A 27,636-nucleotide genomic window follows, 5' to 3' on the forward strand; every position below is an offset into this window, starting at 1 on the left:
TGAAAGACCTTGAATTCTGCTTCTCTTGTTACATTGACTTTGTTTGCAAAATGTAATCTAGAAGAACAATAACTCATTGAAGTACTCTAAACTGCTCCTAGCTTTTTTCAGCTGGTTGAGTTGCCTTGGAGATGGTAAGACTATAACCAGAATTTTAAACTAGTAAGTCCAGCGGTAATTCTGCAGACCTAGCATATCTAGAAGAGCCATTAGATTGCAGAACCCTTAATGGGTTGAATGATACTCCCACAGTCCAAATCACCAATAGTCATCTTCCTTCAAGCTAGCCCACTGGTTTGAAGACAATGTTGGACTTGCCTTTGAAGGCAGCTATTTTATCTCACCTGCATTTTGTGATCTTTGGGTTACTGTATGGTTGTGCCATATTGTAACTAAGCCTAGCAAAAGTAGACAGGATACCTAGCAGAATTTGAATTCCACGTTTAATAAAATGGTGGGTTTGCTTTAGCCTTTTTGTAGACAGTAAAATGTAGCCACTTTTATTACATTTTTGGAAGCTGGAGTTTAAACCTATTCTTCCAGGCTCCCATCCTACGTACTTAGTAGCTGAATATTTTTCTTTCTTTCTACAGCAGAGTTAATCTGCTGTGGGGACATAGCAACACATCTGAATTACATCTGAATTACATTTGAATTATCTTCTTGCTGTTACAGAGTTCTGCTTGGCAAATAAAGGTATATTTTATTTGAAATCAGGATATACTGTATTTAATATACATCCTCATTTTGTGAAAGCTTGGAAACGTTTTACAGGAAGCTGACACAATTCTACTTCCAATAATGACAAGTATCTGTAGCTTGGGTGTAGGATGAGGATGAAAGTTGAAACATTTCATTACCAGACTAGATAATCTCTTCAGTGGAGTTTAGGTTGTGGTTTACAACCACAATTGGGATTGGAATTTTGGTTGCTAAGTAATGCAGTTCAGTGAATCCAACAGAAGAACAGAGACACTGACATCCCTTAAACTCCACTGAAGATGTTACCTAGACTGGTAATTAAACATTTGGAAACCAACCCACAAGCTTGGCGAATGAATCCTCACTCTCACCTGTCTGTTTCCATTGGAAAGAGAAAAAAAAATCTAAAATTCCATCAGTGACAAAACGATAAATATTTTCTTGGGTAGGAGTGGAACATATGCTTACCTCTAAGAGTCAGTCAAAGATGGCAGAAATGTCTGAACAACTAATCTTCCCTCAGATCCAAAGTCCTAATCATGTACATTTTTTTCTGGCTTTTCCTACACTACACCATAGCTAGGCAGTAACACAAAGCATTGTGGACTTTATCCCCTGAGTAAATAGATGCCTGCAATCGCATCCGGCTTATGAAACTTCCATATGGAAATTTGCAAAATGAGTGTACATGACTGGACTGAAAGAAGACTTAGAGCAGTTTCTGTGGGTGTAACTATCCTGAGTTAAGTGAGCCAGACAGTCCCATGTTATGAACGGTTATAATAATGCTAGATTCATTATTGGATCAGATGGATATTTGAACACAGGGAGCAGCAAGAAAGTGACACGTCTGATTTGTACGACATGCTTTTCATCTCCTGAGTTAGTTTGCTCCTATAAGACATAATGGAGGATGCTGTCTTGATACCAGCTATTCAACACGAGTTACAAAAGGACCATTTCCTTGACCCTTACTTCAGGCGGCAAAGTTTCTTGTTCCAGCCCAGGTGGCCAGCAAAAGTGGAGAGATCCTAATGTCTAGACAATGAATGTTCTAGCATGTTTTGTTGGAACTGAAAACAAAAGCAAATAATGTAGCTAAGCAAAGAAGGCATATAAAAAGCTGATAACTCCTGTCAGTCAGGAAGTACCAGATGTCTTTCAGACCAGGGGTGGGCTGCTGGGGGTTCGCATGGATTCGGGCGATCCTCAAGCTAAGGATCTGCCCAGTTCAGAGAACCTACAAATCCTATCCCTTGCTTGCCCCTCCCACCCTGCCCCTCCCACCCCTCTCCCAGGAGTCTCCATGCGGCCCGTTTGGGGTGCCAGGTAAGTACAGGGCCATGTGGAGGGTCGAGGAGGTTAAAAAACAGGCCTCCCGAAGTTCTGGAAGGCCGAAAACAGGCCCGTTTCTGGTCTCTGGAGGGCCTCCGGAGCTTGCGGGGGGGGGGGGAGTTTTCATCCTCCCGGAGGTGCAAAAAAAGCCTCCCCAGCCTAGGGAGGGCGAAAAATGGGCCTCCTGGAAGTCCAGAAACGGGCTCGTTTCTGGCCTCCAGAGCCGTTTTCGCCCTCCAGGAGGCTCGAGTAAAACCTCTGGAACCCAGGGAGGATGAAAATGCCCCCCTCCATCATGATGCAGGAGACCAACTAGGCCACACCCACCCAGTAACTGGGCAGAGAACCCGTTGCTAAAATTTTAGAATCCCACCCATCTCAGACTGTCTATCAATACAACAGCCCATTGCATTCAGTGTTCCATTCAACGTTTATAATATAGGTAGGTCTCAATTATAGCAGTTAATGAATTTCGCAAAATGTTTGCATTATTTGAGTTTATGAAATATCTGAAGTGATATTTTTATGGAAAATGGGATATTTGGTTACAGCTCAACAGTAATATTGACTTTTTAAAAAATAATGTTATAGCAGGGGTGGGTTCCTGCCAGTTCTAACCTCTTCTATAGAAGAGGTTCCACAAGTCTACAGTGCCGTTTAGAACCGGTTCCAGCTCCCTCCCCCCACCCATCTGCACATCATCAAGATGAAGAGCGAGAGGAGGCATTCTGGGAGTTGAAGTCCACAAGTCTTAAAGCTGTCAAGTTTGAATACCCCTGGTTTTTTTTTTCCTAAACGGTTAGGGGTGCAAGGGTCTTGTAACTCGACAGCTTTAAGACTTGCACACTTCAATGCCAGAGTTCCTGAAGCAACATTTTGGTTGCTAAGAAAGAGCCTTGTGAGTTTCACCACATTCTACAAGTTGGCCACGCCCACCCAGTCACATGGCTGGCAAGTCACTCCTACCCAGTTACATGGCTGGCAAGCCACTCCCACAAAGCAGGCCACACCTACAGAAGAGGTTCTAAAAATTTTTTCACAAGATAATTTATAAATAATAATTTTGTAATCATTTAAAATAAGAGGACAGAACAAACTGGAATTTATACACGGCATTAGGAACCATGAAGACAAATATCAGGAAATGCCAGTGTAACTAATGAAAAGGATCAAGGAAGCTTAGAAATTTTTTCTCAGAAAAGGAAGGATCAAATTCAATATTATGTAAATATATTACTGTTAATCTAATAAGTTTCTTTACCATCCTTCCATGAGGTCTAGAGCATATTTGGTAAGAACAAAAACACAAGGACTGTGGAAGAAGAGAAATGGCTTAGAGAATAAAAGGCAGAAATTGTGCCTGTTATTTTTTATTATACTGCTAGATATCCAGAATTTTGTCTAAATTAGAAGGAAAAAGAGTTCACATAGTATTTACAACAAAGGTTTATTTGCAGAGAAAGAATATGCTCAGCAGAAGATTCCACTAGATAGTTATAACAGGTACCAAATAGACCACATCTAGATTTAGCTTAAATAAGAGCTGCAGGGGATGTATCTGTAAAAGTACTAGCTGTCTCTGTCCAAGAAACCAAACAAGTACGTAAGATATTGCTCATCAAACCATTGCAGTACTTCCTCAAAGTTTCCTTAAGAGTTTCAAAGAACAGTAGACAGAAAGGGAAATTTGAAATGAACAGACATCTTTTAGAAAAAGCAGAAGGGCACACGAACAAATAGCAAATATAAGATTGATGATAGAAAATACATGAGGGTTATATTTTCTTTATTGGCTTTTGTGCAGATCATCACACCACAATTTTGGATATATTACTATAAAACTAATGGGTGTGCCTAAACCTGATCATTTGCTTGAAGAACCTTTTGAAATATAGAGATTTCTTTTAAGAAATGAGTTTGGAGAAACAAAGAGGTTCAGAAGAGGAAATACAGTGAAGTTAAGGGGACCTATTGTTTCTGAGTATACAACAAATATAAGGAATGACAGGAAGACAGGGGAGTTAGAATCGAAAGAGGAAGCTGAAATATCAAAGCTGAGATAACTAGATGCTACTTTGTTAGCCAAAAGTAAAAAAAAAAACCTGAATTGATTGGTAAAGCAAACAAAGCGGATATGGATCAAACTTCTACATGGCTTAAACGATTTTTCATGTTTTCATGTTTAGTGGCACTCTCAGCCGTTACTATTGTTCCCCAAGGGGCAGAAAATGTACAAATGTAACGTAAATTGACATCATATCCAGGCTAGTTGAGCGGTTTCCTTTTTCGTGACCTGTTCAGCTAGGACTCCCAAAGCTGGTCTGCAAAAATCTGGAGATTTACTAGAGGAAAAACAAAACCTTCCCTAACGCATTGCGGTCGCCTAAATTTCTACTGCCCTACATCCGGCCAGTCAATGCTCATCAGCCTCACCGGCTCCTATACGGAAAAGCCACCTCCTGCATGAATTTAAAAAATAAACCGTGAGAGCAAACGCTCAGGCGTCTGCGCAGAACAACGTATCTCTCTACGGGCACGCCTCTTCCTCCTTTTTCATACAAAGGCCTTCTGGGAACTGTAGTTGGCCAAACCTCAAAAGCTGATTTGGTGTGGTGCATGCTGGGACGTTAACCTTTCTCATGAGGCCTCCTAGGAGTTGTAGTTTCAACGCAGTGCCAGAAGGTAGCTCAATAGGCTGAGATGGACTCGCTTTCCCATCATGCTGCCTGGCAAGGGGCTACGGGGACCGGAATGAGGTTGGTTAAAATGGCGGGGCTATAGAAACGCTGTGAGTATTTACTGACGTCGAGAAACATTACAGGTGAATTAGATTTCTTTTTTTCCCCAGGAAACTTTTGGTGTTAGAGATTACAAGCAGAGGATGGTTTTCAAGATCGGGAAAAGGAAGAATTGGGGGTGTGGGATAGGACTACTTTGTTATTGGTGGCCAGTAGCAGCCCTATGGAAGTGAGTGCCGATTAGTCTCCCACTTTTTGTTTTCAGTATTTCTGCAAGAGGAGAAAAAGCGAAAGGGCCATCAAGGGAGCGCAAATCTTCACGTTTTCAGCTTAACAAACTGCTTATTGAAGTTTATTGAATGTTTGTCTCTATATCCGCAGAATACATGAAATCATAAGCTAACGAAATACGCTCGGTTTATAAAACGGGCTAATCCACCCACTCCTACAAACCTAAGAATATATATGGAATCGGGAGGACAGATTTCAAGGAAAAGAAAAAAGTTTCTCTCCAGGCTAAAATTTATCCCTTCACCTCCAATATTTAGGGGACGCGGTGGCTTAGTGGCTAAGCTTGTCGATTAGAAAGGTTGGCAGTTTCGGGGTTCGAATCTCTAGCGTTGCGTAACAAGAGTGAGCTCCCTTTATTTGTCCCAGCTTCTGCCAACTTAGCAGTTCGAAAGCATGTAAAAATGCAAGTAGAAAAATAGGGACCACCTTTGGTTGGAAGGTAACAGCATTCCGTGGTTTAGTCATGCCGGCCACATGACTACGGAGACTTCTTCAGACAATGTTGGCTCTTCGGCTTTGAAATGGAGATGAGCACTGCTCCCTAGAGTCCGGAACAACTAGCCCATATATGAGAGGGGAACCTTTACCTCCAATATTTCTCTTCTTGTTTTTTAGAATGAGAGAGTGGGAAAATCCTAAAATGATGCTGAGAGTCAAGATTTCTGATTTCTATCCAAAAATCAACCCTTAGTGACCTACTTGATTTTAGGAGAAAAATATATGTTTTAGTTTACCACAGAGACCAATAAACAACTGCAATTCCTGTTTTTTTATTGTTTTATACACTGCCTATTTTTCCTGCACAGAATTACTTTGAGAACTTCTTTTTTATTTTTCAATTTTCCTCTTTTTGCTTGGCCTTTCCCCCAAAGAGTTCATAGTGCCATCCATAATGTAATATCACATCCTTTCAGGAAATGTTAGGATAATTTTCATGGAATCTGTATCTATGTAGATTAAGAACTAGATTTTCATGTTTTGCACTGTGGATACAGAATGTGCATAATACTGGAATTAACTGGCTGACAATCAGGGTTTCTCATTATATGAAATATTGAAGTGTACTCAAGAACCTGGTATCTGTGCAGCCCTCTAGATGTTGCTGAAATGTAACTTTTCAGTCAGTTTGACCTATTGTGGGATGTATTAAGAGATCTTGAGCAACATCTTGAGTTTCATATATTGTGCATTTTTATCCTGACTTCTGTCCCGGGAATCTCAAAGTACAACTGGGAAAGACAGTTACAGGTAGTTTTCAACTTATGACCATAATTGAGGCCAAAATTTATATTGCTAAATGAGAAATTTGTTAAGTGAGTTTTGCCCCATTTGTCAACTTTTCTTTCCCCATTTGTTAAGGGAATCACTGCAGTTAAATTAGTAACACAGTTAAGTGCATTTGGTTTCTCCATTGACTTTGCTTGTCAGAAGTTTGCAAAAGGTGATCACATGACCCCGGGACACTGCAACCGTCATAAATATGAACCAGTTGCCACGCATCTGAATGTAAATCACATGACAATGGGGATGCTGCAACAGTCATAAGTGTGAAAAATAATAAGTCACTTTTTTCGGTGCCATAACTTCGAACCATCACTAAGCGAACTGTTGTAAGTCGAGAACTACCTGTGTTTGAAATATTGGAAAGTTGCTGCCTGTCAGATGGGTTTGCTTGATATTAACTGCAGGTAATCGTCAAACTTAGAGCCACAATTGAACCCAAAATTTCTAAGTGAGTGAGACAGTTTTTAAGTGAGTTTTGCCCCATTTTACAATTTTTCTTGTCACAGTTGTTGAATGAACCACTGCAGTTGTTAATTTAGTAACATGGTTGTTGAATGAATCTGGTTCCTCCATTGACTTGGCTTGTCAGAAGTTTGAAAAAGATGATCACATGACCCCAGGACACTGCAACCGTTATAAATATCCAAATTTTAATCATGTGACCATGTGGATGGTACAACGATTGTTTGAAAAATGGCCGTTTTTTTCAGTGCCGTTGTAACTTGGTCTCTAAATGAACTGTTGTAAGTCAAGGACTACCTGTAGCTTTCTATGTTCCCTATCATGCCTACATCTTATAAAGAAGATATCATGGATTCCTCTTTAGGATTACAGGCATGAAGATGTGATACAGTTACATGCAAGAATGGACTATTGCATTCTCTCTTCTCACCATTTTCCTTTTCTTCCACATATTAATATAATCCTCTTAATCTAGATGGCTGGGGAAACCATTGAAAAGAGAGAGCGAGATTCTTCCCCAATCAAAGAAGAGCGGAGACGCTCACGGTCAGCAGAACGAGAACGTGACCGGGAGCGTGATAGAAAAGCCTCCCCTGTTGCTAAGGACAGAAAACGACACCGCTCTCGTGACAGGAGGAGGGGTAGTCGATCAAGATCCCGATCTAGGTCCAAATCAACTGAGAGGTAATTTACATCATTGTATTGAGAAGTAGCTTTTTCAGGGATAATTGGAATAATTTGACTTGATCCATTTTGAATGATAACACAACAGTAAAAGAAGTAGCTGGGATTACTTTAATTTGCCAAATAAGTGTGATTTTTATGTCCATTGTTAAATTAAGTTCTATCAAATTATAGAAATTGATATCATGTGTGCATGTATTATAGGTTTGTTGACAATTTCTGTGTTCTGTTTTTCTGTCTCCTCCTGTGTAAATTCAACAACTATATTTCCGCAGAAGTTGGTTTGGTGGGTATGAGGAGATGATAGAGAAGGTTGTTTTCTGAATTTGATGTTTGAATGGTAAATAAACTCCAGGATTTTAGCAGATGACAGTAAAGTTCTGGAGCTACATGTATTTAGAGGCACTCTTCTTGCAAATCATTTGTTTGTAGAGAGCGGCGATATAAAGAGAGGGAAAGAGAACGCAATAAGAAAGATCGAGATCGTGATAAAGATGGGCATCGAAGAGACAAAGACCGAAAACGATCCAGGTAAAACATTGCTTTCTTTGACAGAAAGAAAGAAGCTGCTTCCGAGATGTTGCAGTAATTCTAGAGAGATGCTTAGTGTGATGCAACAATATTGAGAAGCCTAGAGATAACCATCAGTGGTTTACAAGAATTAAGAAATCAAATATATTTTATTCAAGATTTAAGAGACAACACTAGCTGAAATTGTATTCCAGCTATAATGATAGAAGTAGAAAATTTGTTGCTGGCTTCTCACTATTCAGAAATCAACTGTTAAGTGGACCATTGTTTCTGGCTGAATGATTTTTTTTTAAAATACCAGTACTGGTCTTCTAGTACACATATTTTGCATAGGGCACTGAAATGCATTTTTCTTGTCTTCGCCCAAGGTTTGCATTTAAAGTGAAGTCGTAATTGATAAATACATTTAGAAAATCTGTGGAGTATATTTTAATAGTTTGGTCACATAATTTTGTTTGCTATATGCTTCATTTACTGAAATGGTGTTAAATTCTTTCCAATTTTGTGAGGGTCTCTAAACCCTCCAATAAAGATAAGTAATAAACCCTTCAATAAACCCTCCAACTGCAGCTTTGGGAAAGGGCTAAACATTTTCATTCTTGATATTTTCTGGTAGATGAGTATTTAGAATATTTGGAAATTGAGATTACATTTTACAAGTAATATGGAGAGAGAGGGAGGGGGAGAGAGAGAGAGAACACACACATGCACGAGTTTCCAAGACTTTCTCTTCAGTTTCAGAAAGGGCCTTGTGATTTACTTTATTACTTTTCTTCAATGTTTTTTGAAGTCCAGTGTCAAAAGAAAGCCTAGCGCTGATAGCTAGAGAGAAGCATGGGCATGATCCTGGTTGTTCTATTATACCTGGTTTTTAAGATATAGTGAATGCCTTCAAAACCCAATTTCTGAACCTACAGTAATTATTAGTTTCCAATATTGAGAGAAAGTTAAAGACTTCTTATGTTATTTTTAAAATATCTCTGAAAATTTCTCACTGCAGTTGGAATTGCTGATTTGGTTTTTGAATTATGGCAGTAATTTTGGATTACTTAAGAATCCTAGCTTGGGAGGGGATCAGGAGATTGTTTCATACTTGTGCTTTGTGATATCAGAAACAGAATGATATTCTTCCCAAGGGAGGGAGAGGCCTAAAAGTCACATATTTTTTGTTTTATCAGTGACAGGCAAAATGTATGGATTCTGACTGCAACAGAGCAAAATTGCTTCTCTTCTGATTCTTTTCTCTCTTTGCTTCAGGAGCACTTCCCCAAGTCGGAACAAAGATTCCAGATCAAGAAAAGATAGAGACTCTCGCAAAGATGAAGATGATGATTCACTATCCAAGAAGGAAAAGGTACTGCATGCATCTTCTTGATCGTTCAGAATAATGGTCAAGTATGCATTCTGATGTTAGAAGAATTCTTTTCGATGATCTGCTTAAAAAGAATATATAGGTAGTCCTCAACTGCCAATTCAGACCAAACTTCATGTTGCTAAGTGAAACGGTTGTTAAGAGAATTTTCAACATACCCCATTTTATGACCTTTCTTGCCACAGTTGTTAAGTGAATCACTGCAGTTGTTAATAACACGATTGTTAGGTCAATCTGGCTTCCCCATTGATTTTGCTTGTCAGAAACTCGTAAAGGTGATCCCAGATCACTGCAGCCATCATAAATATGAACCAGTTGCCAAGCATCTGCTTTTTGGGGATGCTGCAATGGTCATAAGTGTGAAAACAGTCATAAGTTACTTTTTTCAGTGCCATTGTAACTTTTGATGGTCAATAAATGAACTGTTGGAAGTGGAGGGCTACCTATGGTTTTCAAATTTTTCTTTTCTCAATTTTGTGGGCTTCTCTTGTCCAGATCCACTTAGCTTTTATAATAGTGGGATCTCTTTTTAGTGATCTTTTTCGGTACCTTAATGAGTGCCTATATTGTTCACAGGCTCAGCCACTTTCTCTGGAGGAGCTGCTGGCCAAGAAGAAAGCTGAAGAAGAGGCTGAAGCTAAGGTTAGTCCAAGGAGCATCTCTCCACTTTCTCTGCTTCCAGATATCAATTAACTTTTGGAAGGCCTATTGGAAGACATATTGGATTCTAGCAGTCTATTGCAGACTAGTCTGATGTGATATTTACATCAGGGAAAATGTGGGGTGGGGGGGTTGCATTCCTAAAGAGCACCAACTTAGAAAAAAAACAGATGGTAGCAGTCTAGATGTGTCTCAATCTTATTTCGTAGTGTTTTTTTTTTCTTTAACAAAAGGATGTTTCTTTGCATTCACCTGTTTATGATTCGTTGCAGCCCAAGTTCCTTTCTAAGGCAGAGCGAGAGGCTGAGGCCATAAAACGCCGGCAGCAGGAAGTGGAGGAACGACAGCGGTTCCTGGAAGATGAGAGAAAAAAGAGAAAGCAATTCCAAGAAATGGGAAGAAAAATGCTAGGTATATTTTTTCCCCCTTGGGTGTTGGATTCATCAATGCGTTATATGCTCGGAATTTGTTTCTCTGATACTGTCTTAATTTTGCGAAAATCTTATTTGCCTTACTTGCAGAAGACCCTCAGGAGAGAGAGAGGCGTGAGCGCAGGGAGCGCATGGAACGAGAGACCAATGGCAATGAAGACGAGGAAGGACGGCAAAAAATCCGGGAGGAGAAAGACAAGACCAAGGAGCTGCATGCCATCAAAGTAATGCTTGCCAACTTGGGCGATTGCAGCCATTGTTCAAAAGGGAATAGGGTTCAGTAAAACATCTTTAAATTCAATTGGTTCTGAGCAGTTCTTTCAACTGTTTCCTTACTCTTGGCGTCTAAAGTCCATTCTTCTTATATGTACTGTATATGAGTCCAAGATAAACACAGCTTAGAGATGATCTCTAGATGAGTAAAACTGATTGATGGTGAAGCCTATTGATAAACGGTTGAATTGTGAATCAGGAAATTCAGTTTTGCACACCTGCCACCAGGTGTCCCAAAGATGCTTTTCAAAGACAACTTGAACTTTGTTTTTTTTTCCTTTTCTTGAAGATGTTTGGCTTCTCATCCAAGAAACCTCTTCAGTTCTGACTAAATGGTGGGGAATGGAAGGATTGCATATAAATCTCTCCATTCCCCACCATTCAGAAACAAAACCTCTTCAAGGAAAAAGCAACGGCCAGTTGCCTTTTAAAAAGCACCTTTGGGACAATTGACCTAGGTGACTGAGAACCTCCATAGATATTCTGCCACTAGGTGTCCTTATTCAGGTTTATTATGCTCTCATTTCCAACCATCACCTATTGGCAGTATACAAAACAAATTGTTTGATCCTGTTAGCTATATTGTTTATAGAGAAAATAGGATAGGATCAAAATGGAATGTTAAAATGTTTCATCCCTGCCAGGAGCGATATTTGGGTGGAATCAAGAAGCGGAGGCGCACTCGACATTTGAACGACCGCAAATTTGTCTTTGAGTGGGATGCTTCAGAAGATACTTCCATTGACTACAATCCTTTGTGAGTATTTCTTCAAGGAGAGCCTCAGTATGTAGCATGCTGCTTCATAATACGGATTAGTCTCAGCTCAACTCTTGAGTGGAGAAGTGTTTATACCTGCTTTCTTTCTTCCGGGAAGAATGCAATGAAGAGAACATGGAAAAGCATTTGGGTGTGATGCAAAAGAACAAGAACAGTCTTACCCTCTGTGAGGAAGGGATGAATAAGAAAGTCTTAAGGATTTATTAGGTGGTTTGCAAATATTTAGAATTTCCCATTGACATAAATTGTGCAAGTAGTCGGTGCAAAATTGCTTTATTTGTCTACTTGAGCCCACAGACCACTTGCTGTTAATCTTGTTCCCAAGCCCAGATGCACATGTCTCTCCCAGGTACCCAAAGAAGCCAGGAGGAGCATATACATAAACAAAAGGTGGCAGAGCTCCTATAGTAGAACTAGCCATGTTGACAGATTTGACAAGCTCAAAAGAATTGGAAGTTGAAGTGCAAGATGTTACCTCACTCAACTCACTTGGCTCTGCCCAGCTGGCACTCAAAATATGCATGCAGCTTGGATAAATATTTAGTATGCAGAAGAAATAGCACAAAATTAAAGAGCCAAGGTGGCACAGTAGTTAGAGTGCAGTACTGCAGGCTACCTCAGCTGACTGCTAGCTGCAGTTCGGCAGTTCGAATCTCACCAGCTCAAGGTTGACTCAGCCTTCCATTCTTCCGAGGTGGGTAAAATGAGGAGCCAGATTGTTGGGGGAATAGGCTGACTCTGTAAACTGCTTAGAGAGGGCTATAAAAGCACTATGAAGCAGTGTATAAGTGTTATTGCTAAGTACTATTGTGAGATAGCTTGGTAGAGATTCAAGCAGCAAATTGGCATTTGTACAACATGTGCATAGAAGGCAGTGGCCACCAAAAGAGACCATTTTTCATCATTGAAGCTGCCTATATGTTTGGTGTAGCTCAGGGATGCAATTTTGTTCCAGTTTAACCAAAACACCAAATTAGGGGGTCCCAACTTTCTAAAAACCTCTAAAAGAGTAAGAGCTTACATGTTAAGATGAGTGATGGCTTGTTGATATATTCTTCAACAGGTACAAGGAGCGACACCAGGTTCAGTTGTTGGGGCGTGGTTTCATTGCTGGCATTGACTTGAAACAGCAGAAGCGGGAACAGTCACGTTTCTATGGAGACCTGATGGAGAAGCGGCGAACACTGGAAGAGAAGGAGCAAGAAGAGTAGGTTTCATGCTGGGTTGGCGAAAGATGTTGGGAATTGAAAGGATGAAGACAAGAATCCTCTCTTGTATGAGTGATAATAGCTTATGCTTCAGCACTTTCATTGGATCCTGGTGTTCAAATGGAGGTGGTAAATGCACTATAGTCCAACATTTCCCCAAATATTACGGTAGCAATAAGTGATGGTGAAGTTACTTAGTATTAAAAAAAAATACTAGAACTTGGGCTAAGGCAGAGAATTAGGAAGATCAAACAGCTTTTCTTTTTCTGCCACAGTTTTACAAAAATACCAACAACAATCGCAACACACACATCCCAACACCTCCAATTCATATAAGAAGCTGAGAGAAACTTGCTAATGGGAATGTTAGGAATTTTGTCATATATTGTTGGAATTGGTTGGTTGCTGGAATCGGATATATCTAGTTTAATGAAAAGAAGGACTTCAGGTGACATGATAGCAGTGTTTCAATATCTCAGGGGCTGCCACAAGGAAGAGGGAGTCAAACTATTCTCCAAAGCACCTGAGGGTATTATTTATTATTATTATTTTATTATTTATTGGTGTTGTATGCCGCCCACTCCCGAAGGACTCCGGGCGGCTTACAATAAAAAAGGGAGGGGGGATATATAAGACAATACAACAATTTAAAATTACAACAACATTCATAATTAAAGTGGGGCTGGATACTTCAACAGCCCCAGGCCTGCCGGAACAGCCAGGACTTAATAGCTTTACCTAAGACCGGGAAGGTAGTAAGGATCCGGATCTCAACGGGGAGGTCGTTCCAGAGGGCCAGAGCTGCAACAGAGAAGGCCCTCCCCTGGGGGGTCGCCAGCTGACATTGGCTGGCAGATGGAATCCGGAGAAGGCCTAGTCTGTGCGATCGAATTGGTCTTTGGGAGGTAATTGGCAGGAGGCGGTCTCTCAGGTAACCAGGTCCGATGCCATGCAGGGCTTTAAAAGTAACAACTAGCACCTTGAAGCGTGTCCAGAGACCAATGGGCAGCCAGTGCAGCTTGCGGAGGATAGGTGTAACGTGGGTGTACCTAGGTACACCCACAATCGCTCGCGCTGCTGCATTCTGGACTAACTGAAGTCTTCGAACACTCTTCAAGGGCAGCCCCATGTAGAGCGCGGTACAGTAATCCAGTCTTGAGGTGGAACAAGAAGCAATGGGTGGATACTAATCAAGGAGAGAAGCAATCAGAACTAAGGAGAAATTTCCTGACAGAACAATTAATTAGTGGAATAGCTTGCCTCCAGAAGTTGTGGATGCTCCAACACTGGATGTTTTTAAGAAGATATTGAATAGAGCCAAGGTGGCGCAGTGGTTAAATGCAGCACTGCAGGCTACTGCTAGATCAGCAGGTCAGCGGTTCAAATCTCACCGGCTCAGGGTTGACTCAGCCTTCCATCCTTCCGAGGTGGGTAAAATGAGGACCCAGATTGTTGGGGGCAATATGCTGACTCTCTGTAAACCGCTTAGAGAGGCCTGAAAGGCCTATGAAGCGGTATATAAGTCTACTGCTATTGCTAATAACAATTTGTCTGAAGTGGTATAGGGTTACTTGCCTGAGCAGGGGGTTGGACTAGAAGACCTCCAAGGTCCCTTCCAACTCTGTTATTCTGTTTTTGTTCTATACTGTATGCTGTATCGGCAACAAAATCCTATAGTTCTGGGAATAACCCTAACTAAGGAAAAATTTCTCCGAAGTATTTTTGTATTTTTCTTGGATAAATGTTTCCTTCTTGCCTGATTTCTTGATTCAACATCCTCTCTTGCCAGGGCACGTTTGCGCAAGCTACGTAAAAAGGAGGCTAAGCAGCGATGGGACGACCGGCACTGGTCTCAAAAGAAACTTGATGAAATGACGGACAGGGACTGGCGTATCTTCCGCGAAGATTACAGCATCACCACCAAGGGAGGCAAGATTCCAAATCCCATTCGTTCCTGGAAAGACTCCTCATTGCCTCCTCACATCTTGGAGGTTATTGACAAATGTGGCTATAAGGTGAGAGACAGTTTGGTTTGTGAAGGTGACTGGGTTCTTTGTTTATTATAATGATCTTAATTTAAAACTAGAATCTGCATAGGATATTATTTGCTGTCAGTTTTCAATAGTTTAGCCTTGCCACTGCAGATGGACATTGAATCCAAGGCACTTAATTCAGAAGTAGGATGATAGTAGTGATGCCAGTGGCAGCCACAATCAAACATTGCATTTCCTGGATTCTGTTGATGGTGCCTTGAACTTGAATGATTTCTTCTAAAAAAGTCAAATGTATCTTGACAACTCTTTCTTGTTTTGCCCAGGAACCTACTCCTATCCAGCGTCAAGCCATCCCTATTGGTTTGCAGAATCGTGATATCATTGGTGTAGCAGAGACTGGTAGTGGTAAAACAGCTGCCTTCCTTATTCCACTTCTGGTTTGGATCACCACTCTGCCTAAGATTGATAGGTGAGAGAGTTGGGACATCTTTCTAAAGGAGGAGAAAAATCACTCGAGGTTGGAGATTGGGCACACAGTAAATATTAAGGGGTTGATAGTTGTCCTGTACATCAACTACTGACATTAAACAATGTTCTATTGGCCATTCTAGGAAAACTCAATCATTTCCTTGAATTTTTAGCTCTATGTTGTGGCATAATAGAGAATTGCACTAAGGGATTCAGTGCTGTAAAAATGTTTTATGTAGGAATGAAGCTTTCGCCACAATTAAGTGACACTTCCCAGATTATAGAGTAGAACAGTGAGGGTGAACCTTTTTCTTACGGTGTGCCAAAAACCCTCTGGAGGCTTTCCTGAAGCCTGGGGAGGGCAAAAAATGACCGCCTCTGGCTCTCCGGAAAAGTGAAAAATCAGCTGGCTGGTGCGTGCATGCACACTGGAGCTGACAGCTGGTGTGCCACCAAATGGGGCTCCATGTGCCACAGGTGGCACATGTGCCATAGGTTCACCATTAGGGGGGTAGAATGTGCAGGAGCGGGACTACAGTCGCAATTTGATGTAGAAGTTAAGATTTGGTCAGTCAAAAGATTAAATCTAATCCAGCATTAAGTTTGCCAGTAGAAATCAGTAAGATGCTTTCGGGAAGCTCACAAACAAGGCATGTTAGATATAAACCAGATTGCAGTTCATAAATAATCCCCTACTCTTCCCCCCTCCCCTTCACTGCAGTGATCTTATTAGAGTTCATGTTTTATATGGTTCACCAACTGGACACCATCTGGATATGTAGACTTCCGTACATTTGGAAGAAGCCCTAATTGGACATTGGAATAATCTATGTAAAAAACTGCACGACTACATCCAACAATTGCCACTAGATACAGCAGGTTAGAAATAATCTGGTCCAATGGGAGCCCATTAAATTTGATAATCCAGTACCCTAGGAAATCCTTTGTTGAAGTAGGAGTGAACATGACAAGAAATGTGTTTTTAATATGTTTCAAGATGATTCCGCTGGATCTAGGTTGCAAAGACATTGTGTTAAAAAAAATTGTAAATTTTCACAGTTCAATTGTACATTACCATTCAGCTTGCCCCTTTTTCTCCATTGCAGGATCGAGGAATCAGATCAAGGTCCCTATGCTATCATCTTAGCTCCCACTCGTGAGTTGGCTCAGCAAATTGAGGAAGAAACCATTAAGTTTGGAAAGCCCCTGGGCATCCGCACTGTGGCTGTTATTGGTGGCATCTCACGTGAGGACCAAGGCTTCCGCCTCCGCATGGGTTGTGAGGTGCGCTTGCAATAATAAAATTCATCACATTTTCTGGTCACAAGTGCTTGCCTTGTAGATTAGAAAAGTGCACCCTATAAAAGATAAATGGCAACTATGCATAGTTTAATACGGTATTCCCTTCACTCCACAGCCTGGCTCAATGTCCTAACTCAGGGATCAACAACCCATGGCTCTGGAGCTGCATGTGGCTCTTTCATCCCTCTGCTGTGGCTCCTTGTTGCCAATCAGCACCACAATTTTGAGAGAAGCTTCCGGTTTGGGGGCTGGGGGAGGCAGGGCATGCCAGGAAGAGACTCTTTGGCAAGGGACAGGTTTTCTGGTCAGCTCCACAATTGATAGGGCTTTCGGTTAGGACATGTAGAGGAAAAAGAATGCAGCGCTAGGAGGAAACTCTATGATGGCAAAACCGGACTTCTGGTCAGCTCCAGAATTGAACGGGGGGGCTTCTGGTTAGGACCTTTGTGGCTCTTTGAGTGTTCAAGGTTGCTGACCAAACCAAAGTCTGAGAAGTATGTTGCTTCCAGAAGTTGCTGGAGGAGAGAAGGGAAGGATTGATTTTGGCCTTGAGTGTCAGGGTAGACACAAGTATCTTTCTCCCTCTGAATTCCAGATTGTGATTGCCACACCTGGCCGATTGATTGATGTGTTGGAGAATCGCTACCTGGTGCTGAGCCGTTGCACCTATGTGGTATTGGATGAGGCCGACCGTATGATTGACATGGGTTTTGAACCTGATGTGCAAAAGATTCTGGAGCACATGCCTGTTACTAACCAGAAGCCAGATACTGATGAGGCTGAGGACCCAGAGAAGATGCTGGCTAACTTTGAATCCGGCAAGCATAAATACCGACAGGTTGGTGGCACTTAAATGTCTTGTTATCAACTCTGGGTATTTTTAAAGCAGTTTAAACTGAGTTCTATTGTTTGACCCAGAATTCCGCCTCTAAATCTCACATGGTCAGCTTTCAAATGTAAATGAGAGTTACCCATGATTAAAATGAGTTTTCTTCTGGCTGGGAGTTGAATGGTCATGGCAATTATTGGGGGGGGGGGGGGGGAATTGTAATTGCATGTTATGATGCTCGGGATGTTTTGTTCACTTGAGAATTCAAATGTCTTAGTACAAAGGAAAAAGGCTTTCTCAATAGGGAAAAAAGAGCTCAAAGGTGGGTTTTTTAAAAAGGTTTTTGTTCTGTGGAATAAGCAGAACCAAGTAAGAATCTTTGTGTGTATTATTTCTTTCTCTGTGTGTCTGTCTGCTTCCATGATAGACTGTGATGTTCACAGCAACCATGCCACCTGCCGTGGAACGTCTGGCACGCAGTTACTTGCGCCGGCCAGCTGTGGTTTATATTGGCTCAGCTGGCAAGCCACATGAGCGTGTGGAGCAAAAGGTCTTTCTCACGTCGGAATCAGAGAAGAGGTAAATATTAGGATGGGAGGTGAAGGACGGGAACTTGAGATATAAATTTTCCTGAAATTTTATTCTGTTTCTTTTTTTTCCCTAAGAAAATAACGAGACTTAGGGAAAAATTGAAATATATCCAACATTCATTTCTATCACCATTTATTAAACTAAATGTTATTTCCTATTTTAAGAACTACTTAAGCAAGAACTACCTGTAATGCAGTTTAAGAACTTTTACAACTAGTCCTTGCTTAATAACCACAATTGGGGCCATAATCTCAGTCATTGAGCAAAATGATTGTTAAGCGAGATGTCTACATGACTGCTTTGTTCAATTATCGCAATCCTGGCACTCCCCAGTTTTGGTCATTAAGCAGTCTCCTGGGTCATTTAATGAATGGTGCAAAAGAGCTGCCTGCCAAAGGATTTCAGCTCCACATGGTGATGAAATCCTCCCAGCAAGCAGCCCTTGGGCTCTCCAACATTCCTGCAGCCTACCAAAGGATTTCAGTTTGTGCATGGTAGGGAAATTCTTCAGTGAGCTACCGGAACGGAGATGAAATCTTTAGGATTTCAGCTCAGTACCTGCCAACCCTTCCTTCCCTCTGCTTGCAACCTTCCTTGCCATTGACTTTCTGGGGAAGCTGACAGAAAAGATCGCAGATGGTAATCCCATGGATCATGGGGTGCTTGGCAACTAATCATAAATGCAAATAGATTGATAAGCATTGAGCTCGACATCACATGACTGCAAGGGACAGGTGTGCACAATATTTTGCAATAGTGAGAAGTGCTTTACAAGCCCTAAGGCACTCTTTCTGAAGCCATCTTTAATTCAAATGTTTGTTAAGAGTATTATCTATATCAGTGTTTCCCAACCTTGGCAATCTGAAGATGTCCGGACTTCAACTCCCAGAATTCCCCAGCCAGCATTCACTGGCTGGGGAATTCTAGGAGTTGAAGTCCGGACGTCTTCAAGTTGCCAAGGTTGGGAAACACTGAATATGGATAATCTGGTTTACTCATACACTTACAATTTATATATTTAGTCAATAGAAAGCTAATTAGTTTGGACACTTACTTCATTTACTAGTCAAGTCTACTTACAATGTTTTTAAAAATTGATTGACTTCCTCTGGGGGCTGGTTCAGAGGACACCCACTGATCTCTGCTTCAACAGTAGATATGTCCATGAGCACTGTACCTTCTTGAGTGAAAGTCCCCATGCCCTGCCCCTATTAGGGCAGAAATGCATCTTTCTCGTTCATTGGAGAGCTGTCCTGTGCTGCTTATCCTTTGCTTACCTGACATGCATTGCTCTGGCGTTTTAGACAAAAATCTCCCCGTTACAAATTAAAATGTTTTGATGAAGTAACACGTAGCAACAGATGAGTACTTTGTCATTAATTGCCTTGGGGTTTTTCTTCTTGTCTGCTTTTCTTGTCTCTATTTGATATAAACGATGTGGGCAGATTCCAAGGCAGGGTTATGTCTGTGGTGTTCTTGCATGACAGGGCATTAAACTATTCCTGAAATGGTGGCCCAGGGATGAAAAAGGCTTCAGCATACTGTGATATACATGTAGTACTTCCTGTTTATTCCTTACCATTTTTCCCCTTTCACTTACACAGAAAGAAACTGTTGGCTATTTTGGAGCAAGGCTTTGATCCACCCATTATCATCTTTGTCAATCAGAAGAAGGGCTGTGATGTATTGGCCAAATCTTTGGAGAAAATGGGGGTGAGTCATGATCCTATTTAGAGTTACAGAATTGCAAATGTTTGTTGAGATCAAGGTTTGTTAGGGTTAACCAGGGGCCATCTTTTACGGCATCCACACTCCCAGAATGGAATCTTTCCTTATCTTTTGGTCAATGTGTAGTTCTCTCTCCAATGTTCTCTTGGAGTCCACTGTTGAGCAAGTAGCTTGTACAATGTATTCATCAATTTCATAACTTTTCATCTGGGAACTTTGTTCCTAGAAGAGGACTGTCTCTGCTGACTGCCAATTATTTTTATGCCTAAAGTAACTTGCAAGATACCGCCAAAATTGTATGGAAATTGGTAGAGCTAATTCTGCTGCAGTTCCCTTTCAAATATATCTGTGCCTTTGAGATAATCAATATTTGTTCCTGCTCACTTCTCTTCAGCACCACCCCCGCTACAACGGTTGGAGTTTTCTTAATATATCATTCTCCTTGTCTCTACAGTACAATGCTTGCACTCTTCATGGTGGTAAAGGTCAGGAGCAGCGTGAATTTGCCCTCTCCAATTTGAAGGCCGGTGCCAAGGACATTTTGGTGGCCACTGATGTAGCCGGTCGTGGTATTGACATTCACGATGTGTCCATGGTGGTGAATTACGATATGGCTAAAAACATAGAAGGTGAGCTATCCTATTATTTGTCCTTTCCTTTGAGTTGCCCCAGCTGTGGAACGTTCGATAGTTCTTTTCTCTGAATTTGGAAATTTGGAAGAACTAGTGTTTGTGAGCATGTGTCAATACCAGTTAAGCAGGGGGAGTGGAATATTAGAGGATATGTCCCCAGCCAATCTCATAGCGATGTGGATTCTCCTAGCAGCAGATTGCTGATGGCAAATTGTGGCAAAATAAATATGCCATAAAATATGTAATTTAGATCTGCCAGTTGCCTTCTTATTAGACAGTTTTTACAAAGCAGAACTACTCGGCACCTTGTCTTACAGGCTAGTCTCAAGATTGTTGAAATAATGTATGGAAAGTACTCTGAGCCTTGAAATGCTCTATCCATTGCTTATTGCTCTCTTAAACATTACTCTATTCTTAAGGGATAGCCGTACAGTTCTCCAGAGTCCTGTAGGTCAGGGGTTTCCAATCTCTGGGCTGTGTTTGCAACCAAGTTGTAGAAATGGTAGGCAAACATGCACATGCACGTCCCCACAGTGAGCAGTGGACGAGCACATGCACACGTGTAGTTAAAACGCTATACAAGCTGAGGGAGGGAGGGAGAGAGAGGGAGAGAGAGAAATCCTAGAGATGCAGGAAATGCATCACAAAACAATGGAAATGAATGCTAGAAAGAAATAAAGCTGCATGCAAGGCAGACATAACTCCAAAGCAGACATAACACATGTAACAACACTTGCCGGCCCCTGGAACAGAACCATCACCTCACCCCCCACCACCTGTCCGCAAGGCCGGAAAGGTTGGGGGACTCTGTGCTAGGATTCCAAATTGCATCTGATGTACCAGCAGTGTCTGTGCCTTGACAATTCAATTCCTTCTTTGTTGCAGATTACATCCACCGCATTGGCCGAACAGGACGAGCTGGGAAAAGTGGCGTTGCTATTTCTTTTGTCACCAAAGAGGACTCTGCTGTCTTCTATGACCTTAAGCAAGCTATCCTTGAGAGTCCGGTGTCTTCATGCCCCCCAGAACTGGCCAATCATCCAGATGCCCAACACAAACCAGGAACCATCCTCACTAAGAAGCGTCGGGAGGAGACTATCTTTGCCTGAGTGTGTAGTTAGCCTACAAACAGCCCTCCCCACCCCCTTGTATTATAATCAGGCCACCCTTTGACCACCATTTGAGGCCTAGCCAATGACACAGGGTAAAAGCATAGTGGCTCTTCCAGTCTTTAGCAGTGAAGTTTCATTTTCTCATTTTCTGTGAATGTAAATACACTTTTCCCTCTCTATACATGACAACTCTGCATTGAATTGAAGACTGAACAATGGGAACATTTCTCCAAGAGAATAAGGTGTCATCTTTCAAATCTTGATCTCCACAGATCCTTTTAATGTTCTTGAAGATGGTGTCTATAGAAAACTTGTATTTCTTTTTCTTGTGGTGGTTGAGAATGGCTAGCAATCTTGACTTTCTGATTTGATATTTCCAAACATATTTGAAAGGGGGGGGTGTCAGTTATTGATTTCTACATTTGCCATCTCCGTATATCAGACAAGGACTTTTTGAGCTTGGCCCAATGAAGAGGGGAATTCTATTTGTGATCACTTCTCTAGACTCTCTTTTCCTGCTCTAGTGAGGATTTCTCCCCATTTCTAATCTTAAGATGTTAATGTTTCAATGCAATTGTGTTTTTGTTTTATCTAGAACTGCCCCCCCCCAAAAAAAATAAAAAGGGCAGGTAATGTACAGAAAGAGACCTTTTTTTTCAATGACCTGAAAAAAATTACTATAAATCCATATGAAACATTGTCCTGCCTGTTTATTCTTGGTTTTTCACAAGTAGAAATATGTACGTTGTAAAGACCTGGGATACTGCTGCCATAGCTGTACTGCTGTTGTTCTTTTTGAATGACGCGGTTCTGCTAAAAGGACTATCAATTAGAAATAAGAATAAGTTGGTTGCTTAATGCTGTGCTATTTTATATTATATGTGAATGAGAAACAGTGGCACTGCTTGTAGCAAAATAATACTTAAATTGAGAAGTCTGGAGAAACCAAGGAAAGACCTTGTTTCCTGAAAAGTCAATAATTTCCTCTGCGGTAGTTTGCTATAGTTTCTCTATAGTTCTTCTGAGGTAGGTTGCAAATTGAATTTGGGAGGGAAAAAATTCCTTTGACCAAAATAGCTACGTTTGACATCAGTTTCAAAAGTCTCAGGAAAAAGCGCCAGCAGTTGAGAACAAATGTTTGGGTTCTCTTTTGTTTACAAAATGTTGCATTATTACAACAAACTAGTGTTAATGATATACCAGCAGTTTGAGGGTGAAGTTTTTCAACTGTGCCATGAATTGTATTAGTGCTACTATAGAGTCTCTTGTTTATGTGCACTTTCATGTGCTTAAGGTGATATTCCTGGCTGTTCATCAACTCAATAGCACAAGCTTGAGAAACTTCTAGAAAAAGCTTCTTGCACTGAATCTCAAACTCTGCAAAATTGCACAACCTGATACATAAATGTCTATGTTTATGAACATGATGTTTCTCAATTTTCATCCCCAATATATTTATTTATTTATTTAATTATATTCCCATCTTTATTATTTTTACAAATAACTCAAAAACGACAAACATTTTCAACACACCTTTCCTCCTGTTTTCCCAATAACAACCATGTGAGGTGGTTTGGGTTGAGAGACAATGACTGTCCCACTGGCACCCCATGGGCTTCCCTGGCTATGGCGGGACTAGAACTAGAATAGGATGATGCAAAGAGGAGATATTTGTTAAGCAACAGTGCAGTCTAAAATGAGCTTATCTTGTTGCAACTGATTGATTGTTTAGGTTTGTACTTTAAGACTACCACAAGTTTCCAAGGTTAGAGATACCTGCTCTAAAGGCAATTCATATTCATACAAAAAAAAAATTAACCAAATTTTCAGTCGGAATTCCTGTAAAAATATGGCTTTTCAGACTACCTTGTAGTGCAACAAGATAGATTTTTAAAACGTTTCTCGAAAGCCAAAAATAGTGAGCCATTCTATAGGTACCTATAGTAGTTTCTATAGTAATTTTCAAAGAGAGACTCGTCAAAATGCATTTTGTGAATGGAAACGTGCAGCCCTTCAGAAGATGACCTCTGACAGACAGGGAAAAGTGGGTGCCAGGCTAGGTTTGTTCTACTGTATCTGAAAGTTAGAATTGATGCATAGGGAGCAAGCAGAAATGCTACTTATATGGTGTGTATTGCACATGTACGTGAGTATTGGTTAATAGACAGACTTCTAACATTTTAATTAAAAGGCAATTTCAGTGTTTCAGTTGTTATCTGAAGGAAGGTTAGATGCCACTCAATCTGCAACTTTCCTAGGTTGAATGCAATTAATGGTAAATCCATCAAGAGCTTGACAGTGGCTACCCATTCATTGACCTACCTGCTCAAATGCCATTTGAACTAATCAGTATTTGTTTCAACTGGCTATTGTATTTGAACCTTTGCCACTTTAACATGAAAGCTGCTTATGCCTGAACTCTTGAGACAATTAATTATACTGCTAATGTGTGGCTTATGTATCCCATGTAATTGCCATTGATTTTCCCCAAGGAACTCTTGGAATTGTAGCCTAAAGTCTACAAGTTAGAGGAGTCCAAGCCTTACTCCTACCCCAGAAGAGAGTAACTCTGTAGCCAATTGAAAATTGTGATAGATCAATTCTGAACACTCAAGTCATGGGATATCTGTTCATCCCAACCTTTGGCTCAAGAACCACGCTGAGTTTAGTGTTGCCTCAGGGAAGGGTGCCATGAACACCAACCAAAACACTATCTTGTGTTTTGTCCTTCAAACCCTCCGTTCCAATGCCCTTGCAGTTGTACTCAAAATAACAACCACTCAGCCACATGTTATAAATAGCAAATGCTTGTTTCAAACGGCTTACAAGTTTTGGGGGAAATAAGTGCTCTCTACAAAAGAAGAGTAACAAAGCTGTTGCAGCAGCCCATCAAACAACCACTACAGCAGGGATAGAAACATTTCCCCGTCCTCAAACCACCTAAGCCACAAAAAGAGGGAAGAGCATTTCCCCTTTGGCTCTGGACCATCCAGGGGTACGACAGACACTCAACACAACTCTCAATGCTAGTGGGCAATATTTACAGGCTGATTTTTCTGGTAGCTGTACGTGCTTTTTGAAAGGAAGGGGCTGCCACCCACTGCCCCGAGAATGGAATAGGGGAATGGAAGAGCAAGGTTTGCGCATTAGAAAAAGCAGGAAGTAGGATGGGTATAGCCCTGGGCCACTTCCACAAGATGGAAGCCCCAAAGTGCTGAGGGTAGGAGTCACCATGAAAGAGCAGGGCCCACCGATACACTCGGCACCTCATCTTCCTTCCACTTCCCGCAACACAAGTGGCATGTGGAAGATCAAGGTTGCATGCAATTAGCAAGGAATTTTGGAACAAGTGAGGAGGATACAGATTTAAGCATCTCATACTGTGGCTTTAAAAATGTCTTCCCACTAGTCCTCTAACAGAAGTGACTGTGCAGGAGATGGCCTAGCAGAGCAAGAGGAACAAGGCTGAGCGTTGGGGTTCCGAGGAAATAAGGGTTCCAAGGATTTCACTCTATTGAGGATGAAATAGATTTGGAATAGAAGGCCAGCAACAGTTAGGAAAGGCCTAATTAAACCCTTCTCCACTGGCTTATTTTTTTGTGCAAAATTACTTTCTCTGCTGAAGACTCCTCTCCCCCCTCCCCACCCTTTGGATCTAAAGCTCTGTCTAGAAAAGGCAGCCAGTTGGCTGGGATATGTTGGACATAGAATACTTTGGGGCTACTCTACCAAATGATCCTTGAGGCTTTATTACATGTGTTAGTACAGTTTGCATCTCAGCTTCCTTAGAATCAATAACTTGCTTCAAGGTCATGGGAATTACATAAAAGAATATGAAAACTAAGAAAATCTTGGGTAAATCTGAAGCATTTTTTTTCTTTTTGTATCTGGCCCTACCCATCTATCAATAATTGCAAGGGCAACAGAAGATTGAAGCTGTGTAGCCCTCTCAGTGATAGTCATGAACATCACCGCCACATAGATCTTTTTTTGGCCTTGTGATTCTTGGATTATATCCAAATTAGCAGTGGATAACTTATCAATAATCTCTTAGATGACCCTGCGCTAGTTGAATGGTCTTTCATCACCTCGACTTTAAACAAAACTAAAATCTCCCCAAATGCAGAACATTCAATGTCAGGGAGCATTTTAGTTCTACCTTCTTCCTGATGTTTTACCTTTTCTGTGCAGGCTGAAATATTGTGGCTGTTTCACCTGCTGCTTTATTGCACATGTTTCACCAAAGCATTTGCACAAAATGGTTGCCAATGCTGTGAAGATGACACCCTGTAACTGAATCAGCATTGGCTGTTCATACCAATTTCTAGAGTGCATCACTCTTAATTAGCAATCTTAGTTTATCTACACCAGTCTCAATTTCCGGACAGATCTTGGGACATATGCACACAGGTCTAACCTTACAGCAAGGCAAAAAGTGAGGCTCTGGGTCTCTCGCTTGGAAGAAGTAAACTCATCCTAAGGTCTCTGCATGCCTGTCTTACTTTCTCCCATGTAATCTTCGGCTCTGATCTCCTGCTCAGTTAAAAATGGAGCCACAGCCAGCTTCTCTCTTGGAAACAAATTCTTCCTCTGAGATGCAGAAGCCCAATCCAGCTCCTAGCCTCCCCACCCCTCCCAAAATAGAATGTGATGTGAAGGATGTGAAGTTTACCCTGCAAAATACTACCATGGCCTACGTAATCCAAAGTGAAGGAGGGCCAGACAAATCACCTAACCTCTTTTAGGCAGCCATGGCTATGTCTGGGCTTCCCTAGATAGCACCTGTGTATTGGGGCAGGGCCTGCACTCTGTGGGGGTTAGCTACAAAGGGAAACAGACAAAGGCTTGAGATCAGGCAATTAACTCAGTTTGGGAGATGGCAAAGACAGCAGCAGCCGTGTCTTATGTCCCTGGAGGCCTGGCCAGGAAGTTTCAATAACTATCTTTGGCCCAGGGCCGGTTGCGTTGCCAGTTCCTGTCATTGTGATTGTGCTCAGAGTCGCGCTCCAGAAGACGGTCCTGCGAGTCATGGCCGTTGGTGCTGCGGAGGCCACTGTTGTGGTTGCGGTGAGGCTGGTACAGGTCAGTGTAGGCATCGGAGTATTCATCCTCCAGGTGCCGGGAGCTGCGCTGAGAGGACGCCGTCCATGTCTTGCGCGAGGCGTCGCTCACTTCGTCAGATTGCATCAAGCTGTCGTGCTCCACCGGGGAGCGCTCACTCTCATGCTCGCCCATCGGGGCCTGGCTCTGCGGGAAGGAAGGGCAGAAGGAAGTTGTTAGCAAGCCTTGGTGCTCTCCCAACATGACAGGTTGGAAGTCATCCCTTAATTTGCTCCATCCAAGAGCTTCAATATGACTAGATTTAGGATCCCCAATCCACCTGCAGCAGGGGTGGGGAACGATGGCCCCTTTATGACCTGTGGACCTCGACTCTCGGAATTCCTGAATTCCATGCTGGCTCTGTTCATTGCACTTATACTTTCACCAAAAATATGGAAACCTTGGAAATGGAGCAGAAATAAGTTCTACCAGTGCCCTGCAATTTATTGATTTGCACAGGATAGGTTCATATATTCTGTTTCCAATTACAGTATTTATGATCAAGAAATTTCAATTTGGATTAGGACTGATTCTTTGCTTCACTACTAATTAATCTCCTGACAAAATTTTAATCAAATCAATCAGCTAGGAGAAACAGAATAGATTTGCTTATATTTCTTCATGGGTTAAATGAGGCTGTTTGTTGTTGGTTTTTTTTAGCTGTTTAGGTAGTCCTTGATTTACAAGCATTCGTTTAGTGACTCCAGATAGTTACAATTGGGCTTTAAAAAGTGATGTATAAATGATCCTCGCACTTACAACCATTGCAGTGTCCCCATGGTCACATGATCAAAATACTGACACCATTTTTGCAAGATTCCTAGCCAACTTCCAACATCTGGAGGAAGCCAGATTCTCTTAACAACCATGTGATTCACTTAACGACAGTAATTTGTTTAACAACTGAAGCAAAAAGAGGTTATAAAATTGGTCCGGATTCATTTAACAATCACCTTGTTTAGCAACAGAAATTTTGGTGCCAAATGCGCTCATAAGTCAATAACAACCTGTATATTGGTCTCTTCATCTTCACCCAAAGCTAGATTTTTGGAATGAGATGCAACTGGTTGAAGTTTCTCTAAGAGAATAACTCGAAGATAGAAAACATCTGCCAGTCAAAATATTTTTGGG

At 41.4% G+C, this 27,636-nt stretch overlaps 2 protein-coding genes across 3 annotated transcripts in view; one reads left to right on the forward strand and one right to left on the reverse strand.

The window, feature by feature from the left end:
* Positions 1–4,718: 4,718 nt before the first annotated feature.
* DDX23 (DEAD-box helicase 23) lies at positions 4,719–22,104 on the forward strand. Of its 2 annotated transcripts, none has more exons than XM_032210002.1 (17): positions 4,719–4,825; positions 7,288–7,496; positions 7,929–8,027; positions 9,285–9,381; positions 9,976–10,041; positions 10,332–10,470; positions 10,581–10,714; positions 11,408–11,520; positions 12,605–12,748; positions 14,539–14,764; positions 15,067–15,212; positions 16,318–16,495; positions 17,109–17,351; positions 17,770–17,921; positions 19,538–19,646; positions 20,116–20,290; positions 21,179–22,104. In XM_032210002.1, exons 2-17 carry the CDS (start codon positions 7,288–7,290, stop codon positions 21,400–21,402), a joined length of 2,454 nt encoding a protein of 817 aa, XP_032065893.1. In that variant the 5' UTR covers positions 4,719–4,825; the 3' UTR covers positions 21,403–22,104. The 2 variants fall into 2 exon arrangements, with proteins under 2 accessions (XP_032065893.1, XP_032065892.1); XM_032210001.1 differs by having other exon boundaries at positions 4,759–4,858.
* The window catches only part of CACNB3 (calcium voltage-gated channel auxiliary subunit beta 3), a 56,820-nt gene continuing 50,962 nt past the window's right edge, over positions 21,779–27,636 (reverse strand). Inside the window, exon 13 of the mRNA XM_032210003.1 lies at positions 21,779–26,652. Coding sequence (XP_032065894.1) covers positions 26,338–26,652 — 315 coding nt within the window. The 3' untranslated portion in view covers positions 21,779–26,337. The remainder of the gene's footprint in view (positions 26,653–27,636) is intronic.

The sequence above is a fragment of the Thamnophis elegans genome, chromosome 2 (assembly GCF_009769535.1).
Source record: "Thamnophis elegans isolate rThaEle1 chromosome 2, rThaEle1.pri, whole genome shotgun sequence".
NCBI lineage: Eukaryota > Metazoa > Chordata > Lepidosauria > Squamata > Colubridae > Thamnophis > Thamnophis elegans.